This window comes from Pistacia vera, unplaced genomic scaffold (assembly GCF_008641045.1).
Source record: "Pistacia vera cultivar Batoury unplaced genomic scaffold, PisVer_v2 Contig325, whole genome shotgun sequence".
Lineage (NCBI taxonomy): Eukaryota > Viridiplantae > Streptophyta > Magnoliopsida > Sapindales > Anacardiaceae > Pistacia > Pistacia vera.
The window spans coordinates 227,790-254,099 of NW_022196141.1; the positions used below are offsets into that span (position 1 = coordinate 227,790).

The 26,310-nt window shown below is 34.5% G+C and overlaps 4 protein-coding genes across 6 annotated transcripts; 3 read left to right on the forward strand and 1 right to left on the reverse strand.

Moving 5' to 3' along the window:
• Positions 1 to 1,330: 1,330 nt before the first annotated feature.
• On the forward strand, positions 1,331 to 5,781 carry LOC116137453. Of its 2 annotated transcripts, none has more exons than XM_031423143.1 (3): positions 1,331 to 1,477; positions 2,605 to 5,182; positions 5,277 to 5,781. In XM_031423143.1, exons 2-3 carry the CDS (start codon positions 2,702 to 2,704, stop codon positions 5,577 to 5,579), a joined length of 2,784 nt encoding a protein of 927 aa, XP_031279003.1. In that variant the 5' UTR covers positions 1,331 to 1,477; positions 2,605 to 2,701; the 3' UTR covers positions 5,580 to 5,781. The 2 variants fall into 2 exon arrangements, with proteins under 2 accessions (XP_031279003.1, XP_031279004.1); XM_031423144.1 differs by lacking the exon at positions 1,331 to 1,477 and adding an exon at positions 1,570 to 1,669.
• A 381-nt stretch (positions 5,782 to 6,162) lies between these two features.
• Positions 6,163 to 7,740, reverse strand: LOC116137445 (F-box protein SKIP8). 2 transcript variants are annotated; one of them, XM_031423132.1, is made up of 3 exons: positions 7,596 to 7,740; positions 7,188 to 7,368; positions 6,163 to 6,893 (listed from the first exon to the last, which is right to left on the reverse strand). In XM_031423132.1, exons 2-3 carry the CDS (start codon positions 7,268 to 7,270, stop codon positions 6,311 to 6,313), a joined length of 666 nt encoding a protein of 221 aa, XP_031278992.1. In that variant the 5' UTR covers positions 7,271 to 7,368; positions 7,596 to 7,740; the 3' UTR covers positions 6,163 to 6,310. The 2 variants fall into 2 exon arrangements, with proteins under 2 accessions (XP_031278992.1, XP_031278991.1); XM_031423131.1 differs by lacking the exon at positions 7,596 to 7,740 and having other exon boundaries at positions 6,163 to 6,888; positions 7,188 to 7,365.
• Positions 7,741 to 12,691: 4,951 nt separating this feature from the next.
• LOC116137438 (phosphatidylinositol:ceramide inositolphosphotransferase 1-like) lies at positions 12,692 to 17,080 on the forward strand. The gene is made up of 12 exons (XM_031423122.1): positions 12,692 to 13,155; positions 13,272 to 13,361; positions 13,749 to 13,835; positions 13,933 to 14,001; positions 14,419 to 14,499; positions 15,153 to 15,224; positions 15,422 to 15,482; positions 15,563 to 15,665; positions 16,058 to 16,153; positions 16,241 to 16,287; positions 16,405 to 16,529; positions 16,611 to 17,080. The coding sequence occupies exons 1-12, from the start codon at positions 13,123 to 13,125 to the stop codon at positions 16,689 to 16,691; spliced, it is 945 nt and encodes a 314-aa protein (XP_031278982.1). The 5' UTR covers positions 12,692 to 13,122; the 3' UTR covers positions 16,692 to 17,080.
• A 4,396-nt stretch (positions 17,081 to 21,476) lies between these two features.
• On the forward strand, positions 21,477 to 25,900 carry LOC116137434 (serine/threonine-protein kinase BSK6-like). The gene is made up of 10 exons (XM_031423119.1): positions 21,477 to 21,669; positions 21,755 to 21,963; positions 22,073 to 22,208; positions 22,834 to 22,967; positions 23,051 to 23,156; positions 23,800 to 23,885; positions 24,035 to 24,223; positions 24,588 to 24,752; positions 24,983 to 25,096; positions 25,374 to 25,900. Exons 1-10 carry the CDS (start codon positions 21,588 to 21,590, stop codon positions 25,614 to 25,616), a joined length of 1,464 nt encoding a protein of 487 aa, XP_031278979.1. The 5' UTR covers positions 21,477 to 21,587; the 3' UTR covers positions 25,617 to 25,900.
• The last annotated feature ends 410 nt before the right edge of the window (positions 25,901 to 26,310 follow it).

The window sequence follows — 26,310 nt, forward strand, 5'->3', positions numbered from 1 at the left end:
AATACACTGATTTTCGTCTTGCAAACTGGAGGACAAAGTATCTTAAAAAGAATCACATTTTATTAATTATGTCTCAATTAGGAAACAATATAGAAAAGATAACCAAAGAAAAAGGCAGGCATCTAGACATCCATGATTAAAGGCCACGTAGAACAAGCTAGAAAAAAAGACATTTTATATACTTTTAATTCATATTTTGGCTTCCTACTTTAGTTGGATTTGTTCTTTCCTCTTTAACAAAGCATAGTGATCGCCCACAACGCCTCATAAATTAAAGTGCAGAGGATAACCGCATGTGAAGAATGGAATACGACACCCCCTCCTAAAAACACCCCCCACTCCGGAAATTAATTAATTAATTAATCGAAAGTAAAGATTCCCGCCAAAATAAATAAATAAACCAAAAATTTTCCCACATTTTTTATGTGTCATGACATGACCCAATACATTTCACACTTAACCACCACTAGATTTTATAAAATCTTTAGTATAAAGTTGTTGAAATGGATTTTAATTATTAATAATACTATTCAAGCCTTGTTTTTTAGGTGAGAGAACAGTCAAGGACTAGTAAATGGCTACCAAAAGAGAATTTAATATAATCTCTCAAATTTAAGTCTCTATAATATAAGAGTAAGAGTAGTATCTAATATGATCTCTCAAATATGAGAATCGAAGATAGTCTCTCAAATTCAAGTTTCTTTGATGATAAAAAAATAAAAAAATGATCTAATATAGTCTCCTAAATAAGAAGATTTTTTTCCTAAATTTAAATCTTCTTAACTAGAGTTTTTATTTAATTGATAATTTTAGAGTCTCAAAAAATTAATTAAGATTGATGTCAATTAACCTAATGAGTCCCGATCAATCAAAAGTACAGTAAATGATGCAGTTAGTCAAAAGATTATTCGGATAACATTTCAACATTTCATAGTAATGAGTCCCCACTGTCACCATCTTATTAAACGAAAGTCGTAATCCAATTCCATATTACAATATTTTTTTCTTTGATTTTAATTATCAAATGTTAAAAACGGACCCTTTCAAGCAATAAAGACAATAATTAAAGTCAATTAACCTTAATAATCCAAATCCCAAATCGACGACAACTGAATCACCAAGTCCACAGCTACAGTGCCCAAACCAATTAGAATCATTGTAACGTCAGAAAATCATGACCTATACGGGCCCACTCTACGGCATCGGGATTCGATATGAAGAAATCAGACTCCAAGTGGGGCCCGACCTAGTCACCACCCCCGGCCTCAACTCTACGACTCACTTTTAACCGTCTGATTGAAAAGCGAAACGTCCCTATTGTTGCCACTACTCTCTCAGTGTAATAATTGATACCCTGTTTTGGCTCTGCTTCTTTATTGCTTCTCCGGCTTTGAACAAAAGAAAAGAAAACAAACGCACGTATACGATTACCAAGAAGAATGATAACCTGCATTTCCGTTTCTTGATTTCTGTAGCGGTAAGCTTAATTCTTTTCTTTGCTTTTAATCCACGTTGTTTCGTTTTACTGAGTCACCGCCTCTGTGTTGGATCTTTATCGATATTGCCGAGGATTTCTCTTTTTTCTGTTGATGTCAGTTTCATGAACCTGCATTTTCTTGATCTTGTGCACTGGAATATCGTAGAAGCTTTTGCAATCGTTTTGATTTTGGTTCGTGGAGAGATTTTTCTGTTTGTATGTAATTTCGTTAACCAAAACGATGAGTTTTAGCTCGCATTGTGTTTTTGGTTTTTCTTAATTTCTTAGGTACTTTACTTCATATATGAGCATGAGTTTATTTTCGTAATTTTTCTTTGATCTGCATTAGTTTTCGTAGCAGCCAAACGCGGTAAAATTTTCTTGTTTTGTTTCAATTTTTTTGTTTGGATCCTTTAGTTTATTGATTTGATAAGACATACCGTGAACTTGCGGTTAGGCTTGGTGAGGGATCGATATTTCAGGCAATGAAATATCCATCATTGAGTTAATAGAGAAAGAGCTGAAATTTAATTTTTTTAAGACCTGATCTTTAGCTGGCAAGATAATATTGCAAGGTATCCAAAGTCAGTTCAACTAAAAGAATTGACTTTTGTCAGTTTGTGTAATTTAGAAAAATTACGTTTCTCATCTCAAACAAAATAGAAGAGATTACTGTAGAGCTTTCTGAAGCGATAAACTAAACTTCGTTCTTGAGAGTTGAGAGCACATGTTTAATAACTCAGTAGAGCAATGCTCGATTATTTAAATTTGTGGAACTGGTTTAGAGATTAGAGTTGATTTGAGATGATTGAGGCAAGTTTTTGATGAATTGAGCTTGAGAAAACGAGGAGCTCATCTCTCTGTCCTCTTATTATTTTTAGAACAGTAGCAATCATCGTCATTTTTGTATCGATTACTGTGGTTGACAATATATTGTTGGTTGCTAAAATATCAAACTATCTTAATCAACTTCATTTTCTTGCTGCACCTGATTAATTGTATGCTGGCTTCAAGACTTCAGAAGTTTAGTTGATCTGAATGCTTATAGTGACTTAGTTTCTTGACCATCTTTTTTATTTAAATAATTTTTTATAGCCATTTGATGTGATATTATCATTGGCACCCAGGGAACTACACCTGTGGCAGTGTATTTGAGTAACAGAGAACCGCCCAAGCATATGCTCCTGCGGTTAAGATGTCTCGTGAAGTGTGAGCATATTTGACATGATGGCATCTAATGTGCGACCAAGTAGGAAGGACTTAAAATCTGCTACGAATATGAGATTTAGTTCAGAGTACAAAGGGAACTCAAAACAGCTGCGAAACTCAAAGGCTGGAAAGGAGAGGGTTCTTTCACACGATGAACATCAGGTTTTGAAGTCCCAAGGCAAGTTAAAGGTAAAACGTTCTGTCAGTCCACCAAATACTGATGTGCATCATGATCAAAGACGGGTAGCAGAAGGCAAAATCTTGGTCCAACCAAATTCTTTGGGGAATCAGCTAAGGCAGTATGTGAAAGGAAAGGCAACAGAAGATGATGAACTTGTCAAACACATGTCCAATTTGCCAGTTTATCTCCAGCGCATGGAGGGAGGAGAGAACCTTCAAGATAAAGCATTCAATGTCGGGGTTTTGGATTGGGCACGTTTAGAGAATTGGAAGTATACCCAAAAGAGTAGCCAGACAAGTGGACACAATAATGTATCATCTACAAGCAGTATATCATTGAGAACAACTATCAAGTCATCTACCTTTTCTAGTGCAGCGCAACAGGGAACACATGCTCATCAAAGTGAGCAAAATCAAAGTTTCAACCCATCTCAAAAGGATGGCTTTCCTCGAGGTGCGAAACCATCTAGCCAGAAGGTTTTACGCTTTCAAGATTTAGAGACTTCTCCAAAGGGCAACTTGGGTGGCAATAGAAAGATAACACGGGCTAGTAAGTCTTCTGCCAGCAATAATGCAGATGTAACTCTCAGAAAGGGAAAGACAAGATATTCAGACCAGAAGATCAGATCAGAAATGGAAAATTCGTCAACAAACTTGACCAATTATGTGAAGATTGCAGTCGGTCAGAAGGAAAAAGAGAGTACTCGGGATGATAATGTCAAGAAGAGGGTAGAGGAGACAAAGGAATTCAATCCAAATAGAAAAGTTTTGGATAGAACTTATGTGGTCTCACCCGGTTCAAAGGAAAAGTTAGGTGATGGCTCTGATGAAACTAAGAAGAGAACACGGAAGTCAAAAAGCTCCCTGAAGGAATCCAGAGAACTGTTGGATGAGAATTTGCTTGAAGCAAGTCACAATAGCCTTTCAGGCGGCTTTCCCCTGGAGGATGTTTGCTCTGATGAACTGGGTTCCGATATTCCACACTCCTGCCCGCTGCCTAAAGTTGAGACTAAAGTCGAGCCAATCTTGACGGCACATAGCCTTGCGAATAGTCCACGCGTGGAGTTCTCATCTGATGCATTTCAGACACCGTATTCTAACAAGACTTCCAATATACTTTCTCAAGGGAAAGAAGCAGAACAGAACACCCTTGAGGATATGAATGCAAACGTAGTCGAAAATCTGAAGCTATTGGACCAAGAAATGGCAGCTACAAAAAGCCGAAATCCATCACCAAATCGCCGGTTTAGCTTCAGCTTGAGTCGGAGTCGGATTGGCAGAAGTTTCAGTTTAAAAGAGGGTTCAACTGTCCCACAATTGAGCTCCCCATATGTTTCTGTCAAGTCTGGTCCAGTGAAGTCTGAGGAGGTTTCGTGTTTGGCTGATTCAAACAGAGAGAGGATAAATGGTCCGAACAGAGCTAGATCTAGCCCTTTAAGAAGGATCCTAGACCCACTGCTGAGGTCCAAGGGCTCAAACCCAGTTCATGCAGCTGAAACTGTTCAGCCGAAAGAAAGCTTAAGTTACATCAGCCTTAGGCCAATCATTGGCTGTGAATCTCTTCCAAATGAGAAGCGTGAACCATCAACAACTCAAGCTCTTCTTCAGCTTATCATAAAGAATGGACTCCCTTTGTTTAGATTTGTGGTCGACAATAACATCAATTTTCTAGCTGCCTCCACGAAGAATTTGGCATGTGGGAAGGATGATTGTGATGAAAATTATACATTTTACTCTGTGACTGAAATTAAGAGAAAGAGTAGTGGTTGGATAAGTCAAGGAAGTAAAACGAAAAGTTGTGGGTATGCCTATAATGTTGTTGGTCAGATGAAGGTTTCCAACTCTCGTTTTATAGATTTGACAGGACAGAAATTAAAAAGCGAATCCATAGTTAGAGAGTCTGTTTTGTCTGGTGTCGAACTAACACATGAAAATCAGGCATCTCCGCAGTTCATGCTTAGTAGAGAGCTTGCAGCTGTTGTTCTGAAAATGCCGAGTGAACAGCAGAAAGATACAGATGTGATTGAGAAAGGCCTTACAGAATGTATGTCAAGAGATGGATGTTCTGTAAACTTCGCAGACAATGGCAACGGTAATAGTACTACAGTCATACTTCCAGCGGATGTTCATGGCCTACCCAAAGAAGGAGCGCCTTCACCATTGATTGAGAGATGGAAATCTGGTGGATTATGCGATTGTGGGGGTTGGGATGTTGGCTGCAAACTACGAATACTCACTAAACACAATCAAAACTGCAAATTTCGCTGTTCATCTAATTGTTGCACAAATTCTGATCGTTTTGAACTTCATCTTCAGGTACCATTTTTATATTACCAGTCAGTAACAGTCTTGACACACCATTTGTTATTGTTGTTTAGCGATTCACTTCTTGTATTGCATTTTCACGCAGGGAGGAACTCAACAGAGCAAACCCATGTTGAGTTTGGTGCCATTAAACAAAGAAATCTACTCGGTTGAATTTAATTCATCAGTCTCTCTGTTGCAAGCATTCTTTGTTTGCATCACAGTTTTGGGCTGTCAGAAATCATCCGATATCTCAGAAATGAATAGCCTGTGTGAAGCGAAAAGTTTCCCAGCGGAGTCAGTGGTGAATGGAAATGGGATAAGGAGCAACCCCCAAAATATTTTCTCAGAAAAAATTCCTGCCAAATATGCTCCAAATCCACCCACCTCCCCTGTTGGAAGGGTATAGATATATACTCAAATGCAAGTCAGTTCTTTTGCTTTCTATTTCATGTATAGATATCAAAAATGTTCAAATAGCCATAGACTTCCAACTTAATTTCTATAAAGAATATCTTGTATTCATGATCAACCGTTGTGCATAATGCCAAATACGGCGAAGATTGTAATACAATGAGCATTTTCGTACTCGTACATACATTTACTTTTTACTTGGACCAGAAAATAGATAATCTTCTCTCAATATAAGAAGATTGTAACTTGTGACGCAATGAGCATTTTCAGAAAGCCGAGAACCAAAATAATGCTTATGCACTGCACTGTTCATCTGTTTCTTGCCAATAATTAGATTTTTTGGGGGAAAAAAATTGTACACAAACAACAAAGCTTTGGTATCAATGAACATAACTAATGACCAATATTGTTTCTGGTTGAGATTGAAGAATAATTTAAAAAATCAATCAATCACAGAGATATTTTTGTACGCCAGCATCAACTAGAACAAATACTCATTTCAAGTGAATTTTTTTTTACAGCTCGTAATTATCCTAACAAAGCAAATTTTCTGGTCTGCGACCATATTTCTAATCACATACCAGAAATTATAATTATAATTATCCATAATAATCTAACGGCAGATTATTGTTTCAATCTTCAATTTATGAAGCCAAATAAGAAAAAATACTAAAATTCATAATACTAAATAAGACAATTGATCCTATTTAGCGTGAATTTATGTGTTCACAAATCAATAGGTGATGCATGATGAATACAGATAAACCACTGACCATTGATCTTCTCAAACAAATTTGTTACGAACTGTCCTCCCCAACTGCTACCTTTTGTCCTAACAAATTCTATGCAAGTAACATAACCTACATTCCCTCTAACATGAATTCGAACATCTTTCACCTCAATTGCTAGCGGAAAATCATAATTCATCCATACAACCTCCCAACTTTCCATAACAGAATCGTAACCAGATATCCCACTTGCCCCCGGGTGCACACAACATACATTATCCCCTTTTGCCCACAGGCCTTGCATGGCAGCAAGATCACCATGCTTGAATGCATCATAAAACCGAGCATTTGCTCCCAGCACTGAGGTCCGGGTATCTTCTTCAAACATTCGAAGACTATCTCTGATTTTTGCTGCTTGGACATAGTCTTCCTCCTCAATGGCAATCTGTAGTTCCCGCTTTAGGATTTCCTCATCCAACATAATGCTTTCACCACTTAAGTTTCCCTCAGTATCATCACTTTTTTTCACTTTACAGGATCTTACGGATAACAATTCAGAAGCTTGTCCAAAAAGTGCTGCACTAAACTAATACACAATTATACCTGCTTGATGTATAAGTAATATTGGGATAAAGCTACTCTCTAAAATGAGAAACTTATTACATATTCCAATTCTGAGGAATTCCCTGACAGATAAGTTGGTGTCTAACAGAAAACGGCTCGACTAACATCACTTCATCCCAATAAATACACAAGGGGATACAAAATGTAATTCCTTTGGATACCAAAACATATTATTTAAGTTAAGGACAGGGACATCAACAAACCATAGCAAACAAAAAAAAAAAAAAAAAAAAAGAAGAAGAAGAACTTACGGGCTTCGCAATTTAAGCCAAGATTGACTACAAATCGAATAGTTTTCCCACTTGCACAGCTTCGAGCTAAACCTATCTTGCATTGGCTTGAAGATGGTAAAAAGAGGCAATGATGCCTCCCCAAACTGTTAACGCATGACCAGGGCATACACTTGAACTCTTTCATATCCATAACATTCACCTAAAAACCATTTAAACTAAACTAAATTACATAACTTCTTCAAGACAAAAGAACTATCAAACGTGTTGAAAACAAAAAAAAATAGGATCTTTCAATCTTCAAACGGGTTAATATATAAATTGACATAAATATTTGATGATGCATCCAATTAGAGTTACCAAATCTTCAATAAAAACGAATACAGAAATTTCACAACTAAAAAAAAAATGATGAGAAGAACAAATTACGTTGTGGCGGAAGCTAGCTCCTTGAAATGACATCGGCGAAGAGACAAATAACATCAGCTGTAACGAGTCGGTAGCCTGAGGATTAGGGTTTTTGAGTAGAGCCACAAGAAGACAGAGAGTCCCGAAAAAAAAGAAAGAAGATGGATTAGTTCGCGAATTGCGATCATACAGACCTTTTTTTTTAAAAAAAAAAAATTAAACGTGGGCTGGGTGGGCTCTCCTGGGCTTAACTAACCCAAATTATTGTGGGCTGAATGGGCTCCCATGGGCTTAAGTTAACCCAACTTAATTAAGTGGCTGCCCATTATGGGCTACTTTAGAAGTGTCTTCTCTGAGAAGTCGCAATTCGTAAAAGAAGCTTCCTAGAAAATGACAACTTAATCTGATTAATTATTTGTAGAAACCAAAACTTAGAAAACATTCTAGAATTTTGAAAGCGGTACTAGTCACAAGAAACTTTCGGCATTTGATATGACGTCCCCGATTGCTTTGTTATTTTAATGGTAGATATATCCTCTAAGCTTTGAAACATAGTGTGGCTTCAACGAGAATTTTCTTTTAAAAAGCCATCAATAATTCATATAGAAGATAAACGTTATCTATTTACTAGCTTAACCTTTTTTTTCTTTTAAGGTATTATATTATGATTACTTCTCTCACAATTTTTGATGTGATAACTTATCAGTAAATATTAATTATTATTTTTATTAAAATATATTTTATTTAAATAATATTATTTATCTTACTCGAACATATATTATTTTAATATGATAAATCCAATAAAATCTTACTATAAGAGTGTTACAATTTTATTTTTTATTAGAATGTTTAAGTCAGTTTACGTATACTTCAATTAACCTTTAGGGTCTATTAAACACCCTATATACTCAATGTTTGAACTTGAAACAATTATGAAGGGTTAAAATTTGGAACACTAACAAAATCAAAAATTTATAAAATTTGAAAATTATTGAATGTAACTTATGAAGTTGGTAATTTGGTATTGCATATAGAGGGCGTTTGATTGAGGGTTATATGAGATTATTGGGGTTATGTCGTCTTATATTATTTGATTACCACGTTTGGTTGTCAAGTAATATAAGATTCCGATATTCTTTCAATATCAATAGTAGTTATTGCTGGTAATTTGATAACCTCAATTTTCTTAGGTATTGTAAGATTACCAAGGTAATTTTATTTTTGTTATAATTTTATCATTTATTAATAAAATTTAAGGACAATAATACCCTTATTTTTAAATTAATTTACGTAAATATAACATTTACTATTTCACCATAATTAATTAACTTTTTGGATAAAATTACTCTTGAATTCAAAACAAATTACAGCCCACTCAAGCCAATAACCACATGCCACTGCCAGTCGCCAACCAAACCACCGCCAACCATCGTCGGAAGTCGCCTGGAGTCGTCGTGAGTATCCCACCGTCACTAGGAGACTCCAATATGGCCGTCTCTGGCCATATTGATGGCCGAAAACACCTTTATCCGAGTAGATCTGGCTGACAATGGCCATATCTATTCTAGCCATTTTCGACCAGATCTACTCCAATAGGGGTGTTTTCGACCATCAATATGGCTAGAAACGACCATATTGGAGCCTCCTGGTGACAGTGGGCTACTCACTGCGACTCCAGGTGAATTTCAGCGTCTTCTAGCGGCGGATGGCGATGGCGAACAGTGGCTTTGGGTGATGGGGGTGATTTTGTTATAAATTAAAGTTTTATATAAGGGGGGTGTTTTAGCTAAATCTGAAATGTTGGGGGTTAAAAATTATTTAAAAATTAATAATAAAAATAATATTATATTAATATTTAAAAATATGATAATTTAATAATTTAAATAATATATCTTCTAATTTATTCTTTCCAACCAAACATATTAATATAATACAAATTTATTTTAACTAACCAAACATATTTTTTTAAGGATTCTCAATAATCTTCAAAGTAATCTAATATGTCCCATAATCCAACATTTTCGGACTAAATGTGCCCATGGAGGAATCTTTGATCTTACTCAGCAGAAGTGTAGGATAGGCAATAGCCTCATAACCGGACCAGCTTTAAAGACAAGTTATATGTTGCCGCGTTATGGGTAATAGGTTTGGTACCGAATTGGTCAGAATATAACATGGGTTTCGTTACTTTTTACAAAATTAATTCACAAATAAATAAAAATTTATTATTCGAAAAAATAAATGATTCTAAGATATAACTGAAAAAATATATATATTTCTTTAAATTTAAGATGATATAAATGGTAAATGAAGACTTATTACTTTATTAGTTATTACAGATTTAAAAATAAATAAATAAAACGGTAGATACTTACGGAAGTATGCATGTGGAATCAAGATATTTGTTGTGCTTGTATATTGACAATTCGGGTTGCAGTACCAAAATTTGTTTGAGCAAAAGTTGAAGGCATTCAGTGACTCTAAATTCTGATATATATTTTTTGATTAAAACTTTTGAGTTCATAACATAATGTACACGCAAAATGTGGTGGTGGTTTAAGAAAATGAAAGCATCCATCAGTCTTCAGTGGGCTGAGCTGGGGGCTTTCTGTGCCTTAAAATGCCCACAACTTTACAGTTTTACAACGTTTTTGTACTAATCTAGGCCCGGACCGGACACCCTAACCCATCAACTTTAATTTACACCTTTCAGATTAACAAATATATCTGTTTTAGTACATTGTATTGTACCATACTGTAATGGAAGAAATTCTTTTCCTTTTATTTATAAACAAATCAAGTATATTCATTTGGATTTACATTTGTAAAGGAAAAAACCCATTAGAATATGAAAGTTTTTAGTCTTTTATACAGGGTATTAATAAAGATAAGTTATTAAAATTTTTATTTGACCAATAATTTTAGAGTCTGAAAAATTAATTAAAATGCGCTAAAATATCTCTTAAAAATCCAATAAAAATCCTACCTCACGTGGAAATGAGGGAGTGAATAGGAAGTAACGCGGAGGAGAAGAATCAATCAAATAGAAGAATTAATTTTATTGAGAGAAGAATCAATCAAATAGAAGAATATTTTTTATTTGTTGATAAGTTAGGAGGAAGAGGCTCGTCAAAATCGCGTTGAAGTAGCCGCCTTGGCCGTTTTCTGTCTGCTTAATCTCTACCAGTAACTTCCTCTATTCCTTCAAATCTTAGCCCCCAAAATATTATAAAAATAAAAATCTCATTTCGCAAACCACTGTACAAGGACGGGTCGGCCCCGTCGGCAATCGCGACTCTTGACCGTTGACTCCCTACCCTCCACGTAATTCGATATGTGCGCACCCCACCCATGTTCATGTACTTTTCCCATTTTCCATGCCCCGAGGCCAGGAGGCCAAGAATAACTGTTAACCCTGGAGTTTCATCTCAATTAAATTTACAACTTTACCCCTTCAACATCATGTGCTCAAATCATAGTCGAGAAATCTTATGAATAGAATAACATATATTACTCTCGTGCCTAATTTAACTGAATTCAAATTTCCTATTACTCTTTTATGGTCAATTTACATTTTCTGACTTTGCTTTAAAATATTTTATATTATTGAATTTGAGATTTTAACTGACAGTAAAATAAAATTGATTTGATTTATTTTTAAGCCGTTAGATTAAAAACATTTGAAAGATTGAGATTATATCTTAATTATAATATTTTTAAAGTGCATTACTGAATCTCAACCATCTATAATCCTTTGATCCAATGAATGTTTTTAAAATTGAAAAGCAAACACAAGAGATAGACTGCGATTGGATGCATGCGTTACAGATCATAAATTTGGCAGATTTTTAAATTTTATGGATCCGTTTGATTCAAATAAAGGTAGTACAGGGTGGCATGCATATTATAAAAGCAGCTCAAAGTGGACCAATATTTTTCAAATTCTCATTCAGCAACAAATAAAAAGATAGTTTTTTTACATGTTTTAAAGCGTGCCCCTTTAATAATGCTCCAGTCAAACATTCTTCATGTTCAGACGAAGGCAGTTACATAAGCTCCACAATGTATCATCATCAACCTTTTCGCATAATTCCAATTTCCATATTTCTTTATTTATAAGTTTACTAATCAGATTATGACCATTGGTAACAGATATCAAACATAATTTCTAATTATATATAACGTCAATAAATATAAAGCGAAATAATATTATTCTTTCTATCTCTTAGTACTTATCTGGAGAAATCTGGAAATATCATCTTGTCTTCTTCTTTATCTTATTAGATTTCTTTTTTTTCTTAAATGTAACTTAACATAATTTAAATCTAAATCAATCTCAAGAATATCAAAGATAAATTCAAATATTTTAATGAAAATATATGTTCTTTAATTAATATCATAAGTTTAATTAACCCATAAACGAGATTAATGTAGGTAATTTAACAAATTACTCCCACGTGGCGCGTCCCCAAAATACTGAAATATAACATAATCTTTCATCTTCTAGATCTATAAGATCGATTCGCTCTCTCAAATTTTCAAACTTTCAAATTAAATTTTTTTGAAAATCTTACGAGGGATTATAATAATTTTAGTCTCGTCCCTCGAGCCAAGACGCCCCGTGACTAGTCCAACCACCGCAAGGTTATTTTCGTCATTCCACTCAAATATTTTAACTGTTTTAACCTCCAATGGCCCATCAACGCTAACCTCGATCTAATTAATTATTTAAAAATAAAAAATTTAACAGCAGGCCAAGGCCGGAGGGTTCCAAAAAATGTTTTACTCTCTCTCCCTCTCCTCTCTTTCTCTGTCAGATTAATAAATAAAAAAGTTACCATAAAGTTAAAAACAAATAAATACTTTCGAGAAAGAGAATATCTGTTTTTTTCCACGTTTACTTTTATTTTTTAATTATAATTTTTAAATCTAATTTATCGGACTCTCTCTCTCACTATCGCAGAATTTAGAGAGGGATAGCGTAGCATTAAGGAGAGCAGTAAATAGGAACCTTTTTTTAATTTATTTTTATTTTTTGAAAATTGAGAGTTAAAAGTTTTTTTTTTTTTTTTTTCTCAACTGTCTCTACGTGTTGAACTCGCGTTCTTTATAGCAGACAAAACTGAAAAGCGAGAGAACGAACAGAGAGAGAGAGAGAGAGAGAGAGAGAAATTGAGAGAATCTGAGCGCGATTCTTTTCCGACGATTTAAACCTAATTAACGCGTCATTCAATCCAAGTCTTCGCCCTTTCAAAAAAGCCTTTGTGTGTTTTTAACTTAGCTTTTATTACTACTCTATCTCTCTCTCTTTTTTTTTTTTTTTTTTTTAATTTCTTGATCTCGGTTCTAGATCGCGTTTCGATCGGTTAATAACCGTTGAAAATCGTTTGTTGATTCGGTCGATAGATTTTCGAATAAAAATTTAGGTTATTTTAACGAAGCTGAAGAGTTTGATTAAGGAAAGGAATTTATGTGTGTTTAATGATGTTGACCTTAACTATTGGGTTATGAAGTACTATGGAAGTTGTTGTTTCACGAAAAGAAGAAGATGACGCTTTACATTGGTCGCGAAGCTTCAAAGGTTTTATTCTCTTTGTATATTTCTTATTCTGATCATTCAGAACATTTTAGGTATTGTTTTGTGCCTTTTGTGGATTTAATTGAAATAGTTTTGGCTTTTTTTGGCCTGTTGTGAAGTTATGGAAGAGAATTTGTGCAGAAACAACCACAGAAATCAACCTTCTTATCGAGAACTGGAAGTACTTGCTCGCCGGACTAGTTTTTCAGGTTTGATATTGTATATTGTATTTTATTATATGAATTATTATTTATTTATTTCATTAGTTTTAACTATTCGTGTTTTGATGAGACAAGTGTAGGATCTGGTAGAGGGTTATAATCACTGTTTGTTACACTCTCTCTTTAACTTTAGGGAGGAGACTTATGCTTTTAGCATAAGATTAAATATATTTCAGTTGTTGTTTTAAAATTTTGTCTTAAGTGACTGTCATTTTTCACTCTACAAAAATTTGGGGCTTTGTTCTAATAATTTTTTTCCTGGTTTAGTTATAATTATACTTCTTCGGGCTGATCATATTCTTTATGAAAGTGTTTTCATATTTTATATTTATTTTAAATGTGTGATTAATGTGTCATCTTTTTTCTTTTCTACAGTACATACATGGTCTTGCTGCACGAGGAGTTCATTATCTTCATCGTCCAGGCCCAACTTTACAGGATCTTGGATTCATTCTTCTCCCTGTGAGTACTAATATTTTGTTGTTTTGATGTTTGCTTGTCTTTATATATACATCTAGTTGGAAAGGCCTTCTTATATTTATTCCTGGTGTAAATTTAGGAGCTTGGGCAAGATAAAGCCTACATCAGCGAGACTCTGTTCTCATTCATCTTTTTATCATTCGTCTTGGTAAGGTTCTTTCCGTATTGTTTAGTTCACTGTTTTGCTTTTATCTCTATCATTGATATTGTGATTTCCTTCGTTGGAATGGATTGTAGCAAGTATTCATTGGAATTCCTGCTATCTATGCAAATGAAATTTGAATGCGCCTTGTATTAGTAATCCATTAATATGATGTTTTCAATATGCTGCTGAAAATGAAGTGAACTGCAATGATGGTGTTGGCGTTCAATTATTCATCAATTAGCTAGTTCAGTCTGCTAATGGTTTTCCTCTGTATATATCTGGACTTAATGTTAAATGTGTTACTTCTTTTCCATGGTTTTGAGTTTTTCTTTCATGTAGGTTTTGTGTTAAGAGTGCTTCTCAAGGAAGTTCTCATTTCTCATTTACTTCTATCTAACATGTGGTTTTTTTTTTTTGCAGTGGAGCTTCCATCCATTCATCTTAAAGAGCAAAAAGATCTACACAGTCCTATTATGGTGCAGGGTTCTAGCATTTTTAGTAGTAAGTGATTATTACTTTATCTGTTTGTCACTGCTGATTATAGAAACATCCAAATTGGGGATTATTTGGATATGGTTGATTTTTCTCCCTCCCTTATCGATCTCTTAACTTCACTGGAATTATGGATTCCCTCTGTTTTGTAGAGAACGGTTCAATAGGTTTTAGAATGGTTCATTGAGTTCAAAATGAAGTCATCATGTTCTACATATTCAAACAGAAATTCTTTTATTTTATTCTTATATTTTATCAGCGAAGGAGATTTCACCATAATTTTCAAAGTCAAAACTACTAACGGGTGGTAGTATGTAGAATTTTGAATATGCTTCTGGTTGATTAGTTTGAATTTAAATTTATTTTATTTAACTAACTCCACACAAACAAATTGTTGGGTAGTGTCCAACCTTATTTTGGGGAATCAGTGTTAAAACCTATCTGTCTAACCCATTCTCAGTGCCAAATTATTTCCACTATTTATTGTGAATTTGATTGATTTGTTAGGTTAAATTGTTTATGGTTTCCGTTATAAAATAAAAAAGAAGATATTTGTAAATTTGTTTATGGTTTCTACTTTGGTCTCTGGGCATATTTTTTTGTGGAAGCAGCTCCTGTATGTTTTTCTGACAGTTGATATCTTCTTTTCTTGTTGATTGCAGGTTTCTCAAATTCTCCGGATTATAACATTCTATTCTACCCAGCTTCCAGGTCCAAACTATCATTGCCGTGAGGTAAAGTCTTTATTGATACATGTCTATCATGTTGTTATGCACTTTATATGGTAGTATGCCTTTGGTATTAGACTTCTTTAGTTTTGAAACAGTATTAAATGTTTTTTTTTTAAGTGAAGGGTTGGCAGTTATCTTTGAAAAGTTAATCAATTTGATCTGTTGAATAATGCATTTATGAACCCTTGCTGCATTTGCAGGGCTCTAAACTTGCCAGGTTGCCACGTCCTCAGAGTGTACTTGAAGTCCTCTTAATTAATTGTATGTACTCGTGTTTGATTCAAATCCTTTTGTTCATTGGTTTAAATGATTTTTGCCCATTTGCTTTGTCAAATATGCAGTTCCGCGGGGCGTAGTATATGGTTGTGGTGATTTGATTTTTTCATCACACATGATCTTTACTTTAGTCTTTGTGCTCACATATCAGAAATATGGCACTAGAAGGTACTGGCTTGTACTCATTTCATCAAATTTAGTTTCTCCCACTTCCCTCCCTCAAAATCTCTAAGAGTATTTTTTAATGTGACTCTTTCCCATGGAACTCGAGGCTTTTTTGGTAGAACTACCGAATAGCTTATCCATTGTCGTAATAATTGGTGGCAATTATGAATGCATTCAACATGTATCTAACTGTAAAAAGAATCGCTTGGATCAGCTTACTTTAACTCTGTGGATTTTGTCTGGGAAGTACTTTCCACTATGATAAATGGGCTGGATCTGGGTTGATTTTAGATTCAAGTTGAATTTTACTCTATTATGGCTAAACTTTTTTGCATCTTACTGCATATGTGTAATGGGGCTTTTTTTTTTTTTTTTTTTTAATTGCAAAATTGCAGGTTTATAAAGCAGTTTGCTTGGTTGCTTGCTATTGTTCAGAGCTTCTTGATTGTAGCATCTCGCAAACATTACACGGTTGATGTTGTTGTTGCCTGGTATGAATGTTACAATTATTTCATATTGGTTTTACATTATTTCTGTGCAGTTTTTCACTTTAGTTGAACCATATGATTGTTTTGCAGGTATACTGTTAACTTAGTGGTGTTCTTTATAGACAAGAAATTGCCTGGTAAGCATGTTCTTACTTGGAAATACTCTACATTGTTCATCTTTCCTTCTTGTTTGGAATGAATGGGGGTGGGGTTGCGTCATTGAACTAAAGCAATGATTTCTTTTGTTGCTGCAGAACTGCCTGATCGTAACAGTGGAAGTTCACCTCTGTTACTGCCTGTGAGCACCAAAGACAAGGATGGTAGGACTAAAGAGGAAAATCACAAGCTCTTGAATGGAAATTCAGATCCCTCAGATTGGGTATAAGAATTATTTTAATTCTCTGTAGTGCTTCAATACTATTAAAACTTGCACACTTACAATGCTTATTATCTTCATCAGAGGCCGAGAACACAAGTCAATGGCAAGATTATGGAAGATGGCAATGGAGTCCATGTTGATAGTGCAATGAATGGTGCTTAGATGATGGAAGTTGCCAAAGCTACTGCAGTGGGGGCTGCCGCAAAGGCCACTAATTGAATTCTTGTAATCATGAATTAAAGGTTTAGTTGCTTGAGTCATCAGTTCCTTTGCCTGAGACTGGTAAAGAAAATTGATTTGTATTTTAGAGAAAATGGAGTTTGGGTAATAGGTTTGTATATTTTGCAGTCAACTCTCCTCTTAAGTTTTGGTCCAACATCAGCATCAGCATGTATCTTATCATGGAATGGTAAGATTTCTAGTGTTGCCATTGTTCTCCATGGGGATAGTTTCCTCTTGTATTGTTGCTGTTGCTGTTGAAACTCCCCTTGCTATTAAATTTATAAGGTCAATATAATCATCTTGCAAAAGCCAAAGGCTGTTGGGAATGAGACTGATGCCTACAAGCATTTCAACCTTTTGATTCTTTAGTTTAGGGCCCTTAGTTTGGTCGTTGTAGTCAAAAGTGGTTAGAAAGGGAATTAAAAATATATGTAGATGCAGTGGCATGAGAAGGCACGTGATTATCTTTTCCGCAACTGATGCATGTACTCTTCATGTAGGCTTCTCTTGTCCATACCCGCACCTCGTCTACGTTTTGTTCTTATATGCGAAATTTCACCATTTTGAACAGGAAATGTCTGAATATAAAACTGACACTGCAGCTCATGTCACATGGCTTTCCCCTCTTATTTTAAGTACAGATCACAAACACTTGCATCTTTTGTCACATTAAAAATCCTCCATCCTAAAGGCAAACATTCACCATTTAAGCAAATGATAATTTCTTAGCAATTCTTTTTAGTGCGTGTGTGTCAGCCCACATGCCATGGTTGTAGAAATTATTGGAAAACTGGCTGGTTCAATTCGATTGTTAAAACTGTATTTGGTCCCAACAATTTCAGCTGCAGTCTTGTAAAAGTCCATGTTACTACAATAAATATCACTTTTGATGTGATTTTTTTTTTCACTAACGAGAAGTACACAAATCTTGTGAGGAGATTTACGCAAGGGTTTGTAGTAAACTGGAGATTTAGACATTTAGTGTTGGACTAATACTAAAAAGACAATAAATACAAGAAACAGGAAAATTTTTAAGTGGTTTAGATGTAAGGTGTAATTTAGTCCATTATTATTTTACTGCTCTTTTTGTGTTTTTTTTTGCAAATACAAGTGACCTCAGTTCTAAGTACAAATGAGGCGGTTTCTTACAGTAAGAAAATAGCGTTTCAAAGATTGAAAAAATATCCCTTCTCTAGGGTGTGTGGCTCTTTTATATATTGTTGCGATGAAATAATCCTTTCAGAGAACAACATGCAACCTGGGGCGATTTTGCACATGAAGTAACCCTCTCAAGAGGTGATACACAGTCTGACTAACTGCAAAAGTTGATGCTTACTAATGAAATAATGTTTTGATAAATTTACAAGTGAAATAGCCCTCTAATTAATCGAGTGACATAGAACCTGTTGACAGCGCATCCTGGGGCATGTGGCGTGAATCTAGAATCTAGGCAAGGTGGATTTAACGCACAACGACCAACAAAGCAAAACAGACAGATATCAATTCTTCTTTCTTTATCTGAATGATGTGTTCATTTTTCATAGGATTTGGAAAAAGAAATACTGGTGCTGCATCATCAATTCATAATATGGGTAAGTTTTGCCTATGTTGTATTATATCTTATTCTTTGATGTTTATCCGTAAGGAATGTGAAGGTAATGGGCTGTCTGTTTGAGGAACCAGGTTGGTTTCGGTTGCCCATGTGGGCTCTTCTCTTTAATTAATAGCAAAGAGGCCCCATCCTTAGGCAATCGTTGGGCGGTTTGATTCAAGTGTGGCATACCCCACATGTATGTATGACCCAGAAAACGGTGGTGGCGCAATTTATGCTACTAAAGTTAGTCAAAATAAAAGAATGGTGATGGAAAAAAAAACAATAGCATGTTATGTCTGCTAAGTGATGAGAGGGCTGCAATATTGTCATCATTGATGCTGCAATTCTTGTCTCTATAACGAACACCACTCTCCCTTTTCCTTTTTCTGTAAAGGGGTCCTCTTGACTCCTAATTGGGTGTTTATAATAATTATACCAACTGTCAGATATGGACTTTGTTTCATTATCTCATCAGGCATGCTTAAGCTCAAATATTATGTGGGTTCATTCCATTTTTAATACTGCGAGTGTTTTGGCTTTGTTTTCTCTTTCGGTTTATACATGTTTAAGGACCCACATCAGCTCTTGTTTCAAGTTTCATTTCCTGCTAACAATGTCTTATTTCTCACCCAAATTTTGCCTTGCGCATCATCGGGATGTTTTATGGGGTTATTTATGCATGATTTTGTCGCGCACTATCACAACAATTTTTGCACTGATTTTGTACCAAAACCCCAAAACAGAAAGAAAGAAAAAAGAAATTTGTTCCATTACCTAAAATCTTAGATGCCCAGTGAAGAAACAGTACACTTAATGACCTTCAAAATCTTGTTTGCATTCTTTTGGTAAATGCATTTTGGTTCTAAGAGATATTTACTAGGGATTGATGGCTCACTTGACTTCTGCATCATCAATGCATTGATGATTGATTTGATTTGGTAACATTCTCTGAACGGCGAAAATTTCCGAAATATGTGATGCTGGAGACGTGAAAATATAAAAAAGTAAAATGAAGTTTCTGCATGTGATATTCTGGGCTCTCGCCCATATCAAAGCCAGTGATCACATGTATTTTCTGACTTTTATGTCATCTGATTCTGCTGTTAAGATATATAGCATGACAGCCTTCACGCTAATGTTGAGTTCTTTGCTTCAATGCATGGACCATCTCCAACCACAAATACTAAACTGGTGTAAGTTTTATACCAAATGATGTGATTTTTAGTGTATTTCACTATTGCATCTCCATCATTACACCAAATACTACACCGAAAAGAATATTTTTTTTCTTTTTCTTTCTATTAATAATCAACAATTAATTTATTTTATTAATTATTTTTGTATATATTAATTAAATATTAGGAATGATATTTTTATTATCACAAAAATCATAGACTCCCACTTCAAAATCTTCCCAATTGGTATCTTGTGACATGTCGTCATATTCTCTAAACATAAATGATGAAGATATTGGAGGTAGTTCAGCTCAACGACCTATTGGGGTGAAGAAAGCAAAATTAAAAAGGGAAAATGATGAAGAAGTTTCAAACCAAATTGAAACTATTCAAGAAGAAAACCGACCGCTCACTGCTATTTTCAATCAGGACAACTCAGTTAGGGCACAAAATTATGAAATCCAAATGAAAAAATTGGCTTTAGCAAAATATCGAGAAGATAATAAAATTTTATTCAAAGATTTAAATTTCATAACCGATCCAAGTTTGTGTGAGTTTTTTCAAAATGAACAATCAAAATTTATGCAAAAAAGAGCTCAACAACAAGGTTAATGATCTTAAAATAACTCTAATTCTTTCCAGTATTTTGATGATCTTAGAGGATTCGGAACTAATCTACTGTAATGCTAAATTGTTTTAATTTTAGTATTAATTTTTATTTTGAAGTATTGTAGTTTAATATTTATTATTATAAATATTAGTATATAATTAAACTAACATAACTACAAATAACAAAAATGGGAAAATAAAATATATTTTATAGTAGATGAATAATGCCACACCAAATTGGTGTGGATGAATAGTATTACACTAAATTTGGCATGATACTGTTTGCTTACACTAATTCAGTATAGTTTTTAGTATTAGGTTGGAGCACATTTTCCATACCTTACACCAAATGACGTTGGGTTGGAGATGGCCGGAGTCACTCAGAAATTGAAACTGACCAAAATAAACCACTAGTCAAGTTGAAATCTACAATACATAAGACAGACACTGTCAGCTTCAACTAAACCAAACCCCATTGTATTATGAGTTTGAATTCTTCAAAAAATCAATCAAATAGTCTAGCAACTGGGCCTAATTCGCTGTGTATACTGTATACTTATTAATATTATACCATATGCTTTCCAGTTGTTATAATAATCATACAAGCTAAGAAGAATACGACTTTATAATATGATAATAAATACCATGACACAAAAAATAAAGGTAATATTACGTTAAGAAACCATTTTCATTAATTTTATCTTTTTAATGTAATTTGACAGTTTGTAATTAATCAATTTATAATGAGTCTTACCTATTCAATAATGAGTTTTATCTAATCAATTATAAGTTATAATGTTGTATTTGTAGGAAAAAATTAATAAAAATAGTTTAGGAGAAAATAAATCCCAGTAAACGGTGTTACTATAATCGGATGAAAAGGACTTAACACACAGACAAAGACTAGACTAATTAATTCTCAAAGTTTCATCATTTCATTAATCCATCAATTACCCAATCTAATTACGCTATCTGATTTGATTTTATTCGATTTATTTATTTTACTTTGACTTTACACAATACGACCGTTGATTCCACCCTCACGCGCCGCCTGATTTATCCGCCAAAATTTATTAAATAATTAAAATAAAATAGAAACAGAGAATGATTGATATTGCAGAAAGAAGAAAAAAGGTGAAGCCAAAAAGACACACATGAAGCGTGGGAAAGACACATGGATAATGAGATAAATTAATTAAATTAAAAAATATTCACATTGTAATTCTGATTCATACACACTTATTATAGTATTAGTAAGTTGAGAAACAGTAGTAGTTAAAAAATTAAATAAAACCTTGGATTCACAATTCTTCTCTTCTCATTCTCTCTGCCAAAAATTGCAACTTCGTTTTATTTACGCGAAAACGCACAGTTGTTTTCAGTTTCACTGCAGTTGCAATGTACACCGTCTGATCATTTTTTACTCCCTGCTCCTACACACCGTCTGATCGGTATCCAATGGGAGCTCGCTGCTCTAAGTTCTCTCTCTGTTGGTTCCACTCTCACCTCAAGCACGGAGTGCTTGAATCTTCCGATCTCGGTACTTTTTACTCTCTATGTGTGGCATTTTTTGTAAACTTTGATGTAGGAACTAGGACGTAAGTGTTTATGTAATTTTATTGCAGATAATAACGGCAACTCATGGCCGAGTTTCACTGACTTCAGTTTGGAGCAACTGAAAGCCGCCACGGGTGGTTTCTCTCCCGAGAACATAATATCGGAACACGGTGAAAAGGCTCCTAACGTTGTGTACAAAGGAAAGCTGGACAATGACCGTTGGATCGCCGTTAAGCGGTTCAACAAGCTGGCCTGGCCCGATTCTCGCCAATTCCTCGTGCGTAAATTAAATCCGATTATTAATTATGTTTTAGTTACGGAGTTTATATATATATTGTTTTTTCTTCTGCTGTTTAAAGTTAATGAAGTCTTTAAATGTGGTGTAGGAGGAGGCGAGGTCGGTGGGGAATTTAAGGAGCGAAAGATTGGCGAATCTGATTGGTTGTTGCTATGAAGGCGATGAGAGATTGCTGGTTGCGGAGTTTATGCCGAATGATACTCTTGCAAAACATCTCTTTCACTGTGAGTTGCTTTTTGTTTTTTCATAATTTAATTTATTTGAATCTTGTGCAAAATAAATACATTTGAAATGCATCTATATTTTTGTTTTAAGGTAGGAGTTCTAGGGACTTGATCAACTAGATTATTTACGCAATTTTTTTTTTTTTTTTTTTTTGTAGAAGATATAGGACGTAAATATTGGCATTGATTTCATATACCGATTTAGTAGGGCGTTTGGGGGATCAAAATCACCTGTACATCTAGATTATATTGTTTGGCTGAAATAAATTAAAGGACTTTTGGGAACTGGCTTGGTAGATGCTTTTTGGGAAAGCACTTTTTGAGTAATAAAAAGCACTTTTGTGAAACACATATCAAAATGCACTTTAAATGCTTTCACAGAAAGTGGTTTTACTTGGAAGACCTTAAAACCTTTCTACAAAAATACCGTCTAATCACCCTAACAATGCTAATTAAGAGTTATGATTTAGTGCAATTTTTAGTTTAAAAAGAAAACTATGGTGAAATTATAATCTGAATAACTAATTTATGAGTGAGACAATCTCATATAATGATGAGCATGTATCCTGGTCCATCTCTATTAGAATTTGTTCCTTTATGATTGTTAATGGTCAAACTGATACAGGGGAGACCGAGCCCATGAAATGGGCTATGAGGTTGAGGGTGGCACTGTATTTGGCCCAAGCTCTGGAATATTGCGGCAGCAAAGGAAGGGCACTGTACCATGATCTCAATGCCTACAGGATTTTGTTTGATAAGGTAAGTTGTTTTTGTGCAGTTTCTGTTTATTCATCAGACCATTAAAATGTCTTTCTGATAATATTGAAACTGGTGGTTGGCAGGATGGTAATCCCCGGCTTTCTTGCTTTGGCCTCATGAAAAATAGCAGAGATGGCAGAAGTTACAGCACAAACTTGGCTTTCACCCCTCCAGAGTACTTGAGAACAGGTATGCACAGTTTCCTGGAATAATTGGATTTATGTTACTTGATATGATATTTACTCAAAGATAGGAAGCAGTCACTTAGCAACCTAGACATATTGTTCTTGGTAATAACATATTGGGATATGGAATAGGCGGGAAATAACAGGTCATTGTAGATAGGATTTTAGATCTTTGTGAATGATAACATGGTATTAGCAACATTATGTCCCACTGTAATGAAAATTCATTAGCTTTTATCCCTCTTTACTTATCCATTATGAAGGTTTAGAATGTCAAATCAGTTTATAATTTATATAAATGAAACCCTTTTTTTTCTGGGAAACCTACACAGGACTAGGATAATTTCTAAAAATAAAAATAAACTTTATTAATAAAATCTCAAATAGTTGCTGATATTGTACAGACTTCTGGCCAACTTTCAAATAATGAAGGATGTTGGTTTGGTATAGGTTTACGCAATGATAATGATATGCTGGAGAAAGATGTAAAGTTAAAACTTATTGTCACACAAACTTTTAACATAGAAGTCTATCATAGGACCTTGAGAAAAGATTAGATTTGTATATGGTTGCTTACTTCATTATCTAAATATCATTGGTCTCAGTTTAAGCTAAAGCTGATTTTCTATATGTGCATCTTTTGGCAGGCAGAGTGACACCAGAAAGTGTAGTGTACAGCTTTGGCACCTTGTTACTAGATCTTCTAAGTGGCAAACATATTCCCCCTAGCCATGTAACTTTTTCCTCTTCTATAATTATTCCTTTTAGAATTAGAGAGTATGCATTTTTTTAGCCAAAAGAAAAGGTGTGATTGTAAAACTAAAAGTACTATTAAGTATTTATTACATGTTTAGTCACTTAATATTTGTTTGTTGTTTGCAGGCACTTGACTTGATTCGTGGGAAGAATTTCCTAATGTTAATGGACTCAGCTTTGGAGGGCCATTGTTCAAATGATGATGGAACTGAATTAATGCGGTTAGCTTCTCGTTGTCTGCAGTATGAAGCTCGAGAGAGGCCAAATGTAAAGTCTCTTGTCACCGCTCTCATGTCACTCCAGAAAGAAGCAGAGGTATATACAATAGTTGATTACTTGATTAAACTTCCTTCCCTAAGTGCCTGAAGTTGTCTTGATTTAAAAATTCCTTCAAACCTGGTAGCTTTGTGTTTATGGAAATCCATTCCTTGATCCAAAATACCCATTTATTTCAGTTATATCTTTTCTGTGTGCATTAATTTATTTTGCAATTATCATTGTAATCCATGCGTGCATTGCTCCCAATGTCCTGTAAATAATGTTTAACTATTTGTTCATAAAGGTAACAGTGAAATTACTTTGCCACAGTGGTGTTACTCTTAGTCCTTACATATAAAAAGGGTTTGAAAACCAAATAAAGACACTTTGCATGTTATATCTGATTGCATGTTTTTGGCAGGTTCTGTCACATGTTCTGATGGGTATTCCACATGAAACTGAATCTTCTGCAAAGCCATTGTCATTGACACCTTTTGGTGAAGCTTGCTTGAGAATGGATCTCACTGCCATCCATGAAATATTAGACAAGACTGGATACAAGGATGATGAAGGCGTTGCCAATGAGGTTTGATGGTTCTTCTACTAGACTTGACATCTATTTGTTTAGTGTGAAAAATGTATCTATATAATGCATTTTTTGACAAAATGGTGATGTTTGGTCAACAATGTGAGATTTCGTCTGAATCACTGTTATTTAAACATAAGAAATTTATCTTGGACATAGTTCTTCTGAACAATCTCAAAAAGGTTTTTGTTTTTGTGTATAGCTCTAAATTACTGTTTCTGGTACTGCAGCTTTCTTTCCAAATGTGGACAAATCAAATGCAGGAGACCTTGAATTCTAAGAAACAAGGAGATACTGCATTTCGAGCTAAGGATTTTGCAACTGCCATTGATTGCTACACACAAGTGAGTCTCGGTATTTGAAATTATTCTGGTCCAACAATTTGTCGTAAACCACTAAACCAGACATGTTTAAGCACAATATTACATGACACATAAGAGGAAAATAGATAAATATAGATAAATTCACAACATTGCCCATTTGAACTGAATCTTGTAATGTTTGCTACATGCTTACTATCTAGTCAAGCATCTTCTAGATTTGATTTATGCTGGATATGAAAGTTTGAGTATTCGTTTTTGTTTGCATGAGAAGCTTAAGTTATATTTGTCTCTTGTGTAGTTCATTGACGGGGGAACCATGGTTTCGCCAACAGTGTATGCAAGGCGCTGCTTGTGTTACTTGATGAACGACATGCCACAAGATGCTCTTGGAGATGCTATGCAAGCCCAGGTGGTGTCTCCTGAATGGCCCACTTCTTTATATCTTCAAGCAGCATGCCTTTTCAGCCTTGGCATGGAGAATGATGCACAAGAAACACTCAAAGATGGCACAACTTTGGAAGCTAAAAGGAACAGAAATTGAAAGTGTATAGGGTTTCTCTTTTGTTTTGTTTTAATTTCTCCCATAGTTATGTTCAGGCTCTTGTATTTATTTGGCCATGCCTCATGTCTCATCTCTTTCCATTTTGAGCTTTTGTGATGTCACAGAATTCTTTGATAATTATTTCTGTTGTGGTAATATCTATATTTATGCAGCCCCTTTACCTGGTGAAGGGTCTATCTGTAACATCTGAGTTTACAGAACATATAATATTTTCTATGTTCATTCCTGCAACTTAATTTAATACATGGAAGAATATTTAAACGCTTCTGAAATTTGAGTGGAGTTTAATATAAAACTGTTTTAGAATAGTGACTTTTTCAGATTGTTATATGTGCAATACAATTACATCCCACGCTTAATACCATTCTCAGGTTCTTGTCTAATAGTGACAAGAATATGCTTCTCAAGCTTAAAATTGGAGGGAATAAATCCTTCACAGCCCAGGAATCGACGTGCTTAAGCTCACCTCCCACTACCAAAATCTGAATAGTGCCATCAATATATTATTCCATTGGACAATATTACACTTACAACCCCTAGGTCCGGCTCTCAGATTTTTGTAGATGAATTTCTCATAATTCAAAATTCATCAACAAAATATTAGAGATTGTGAGAAAGAGTTTGTGAGATTGGATTCTGAGCCAATCTTTATTGAATTCTATTATGTCACCAA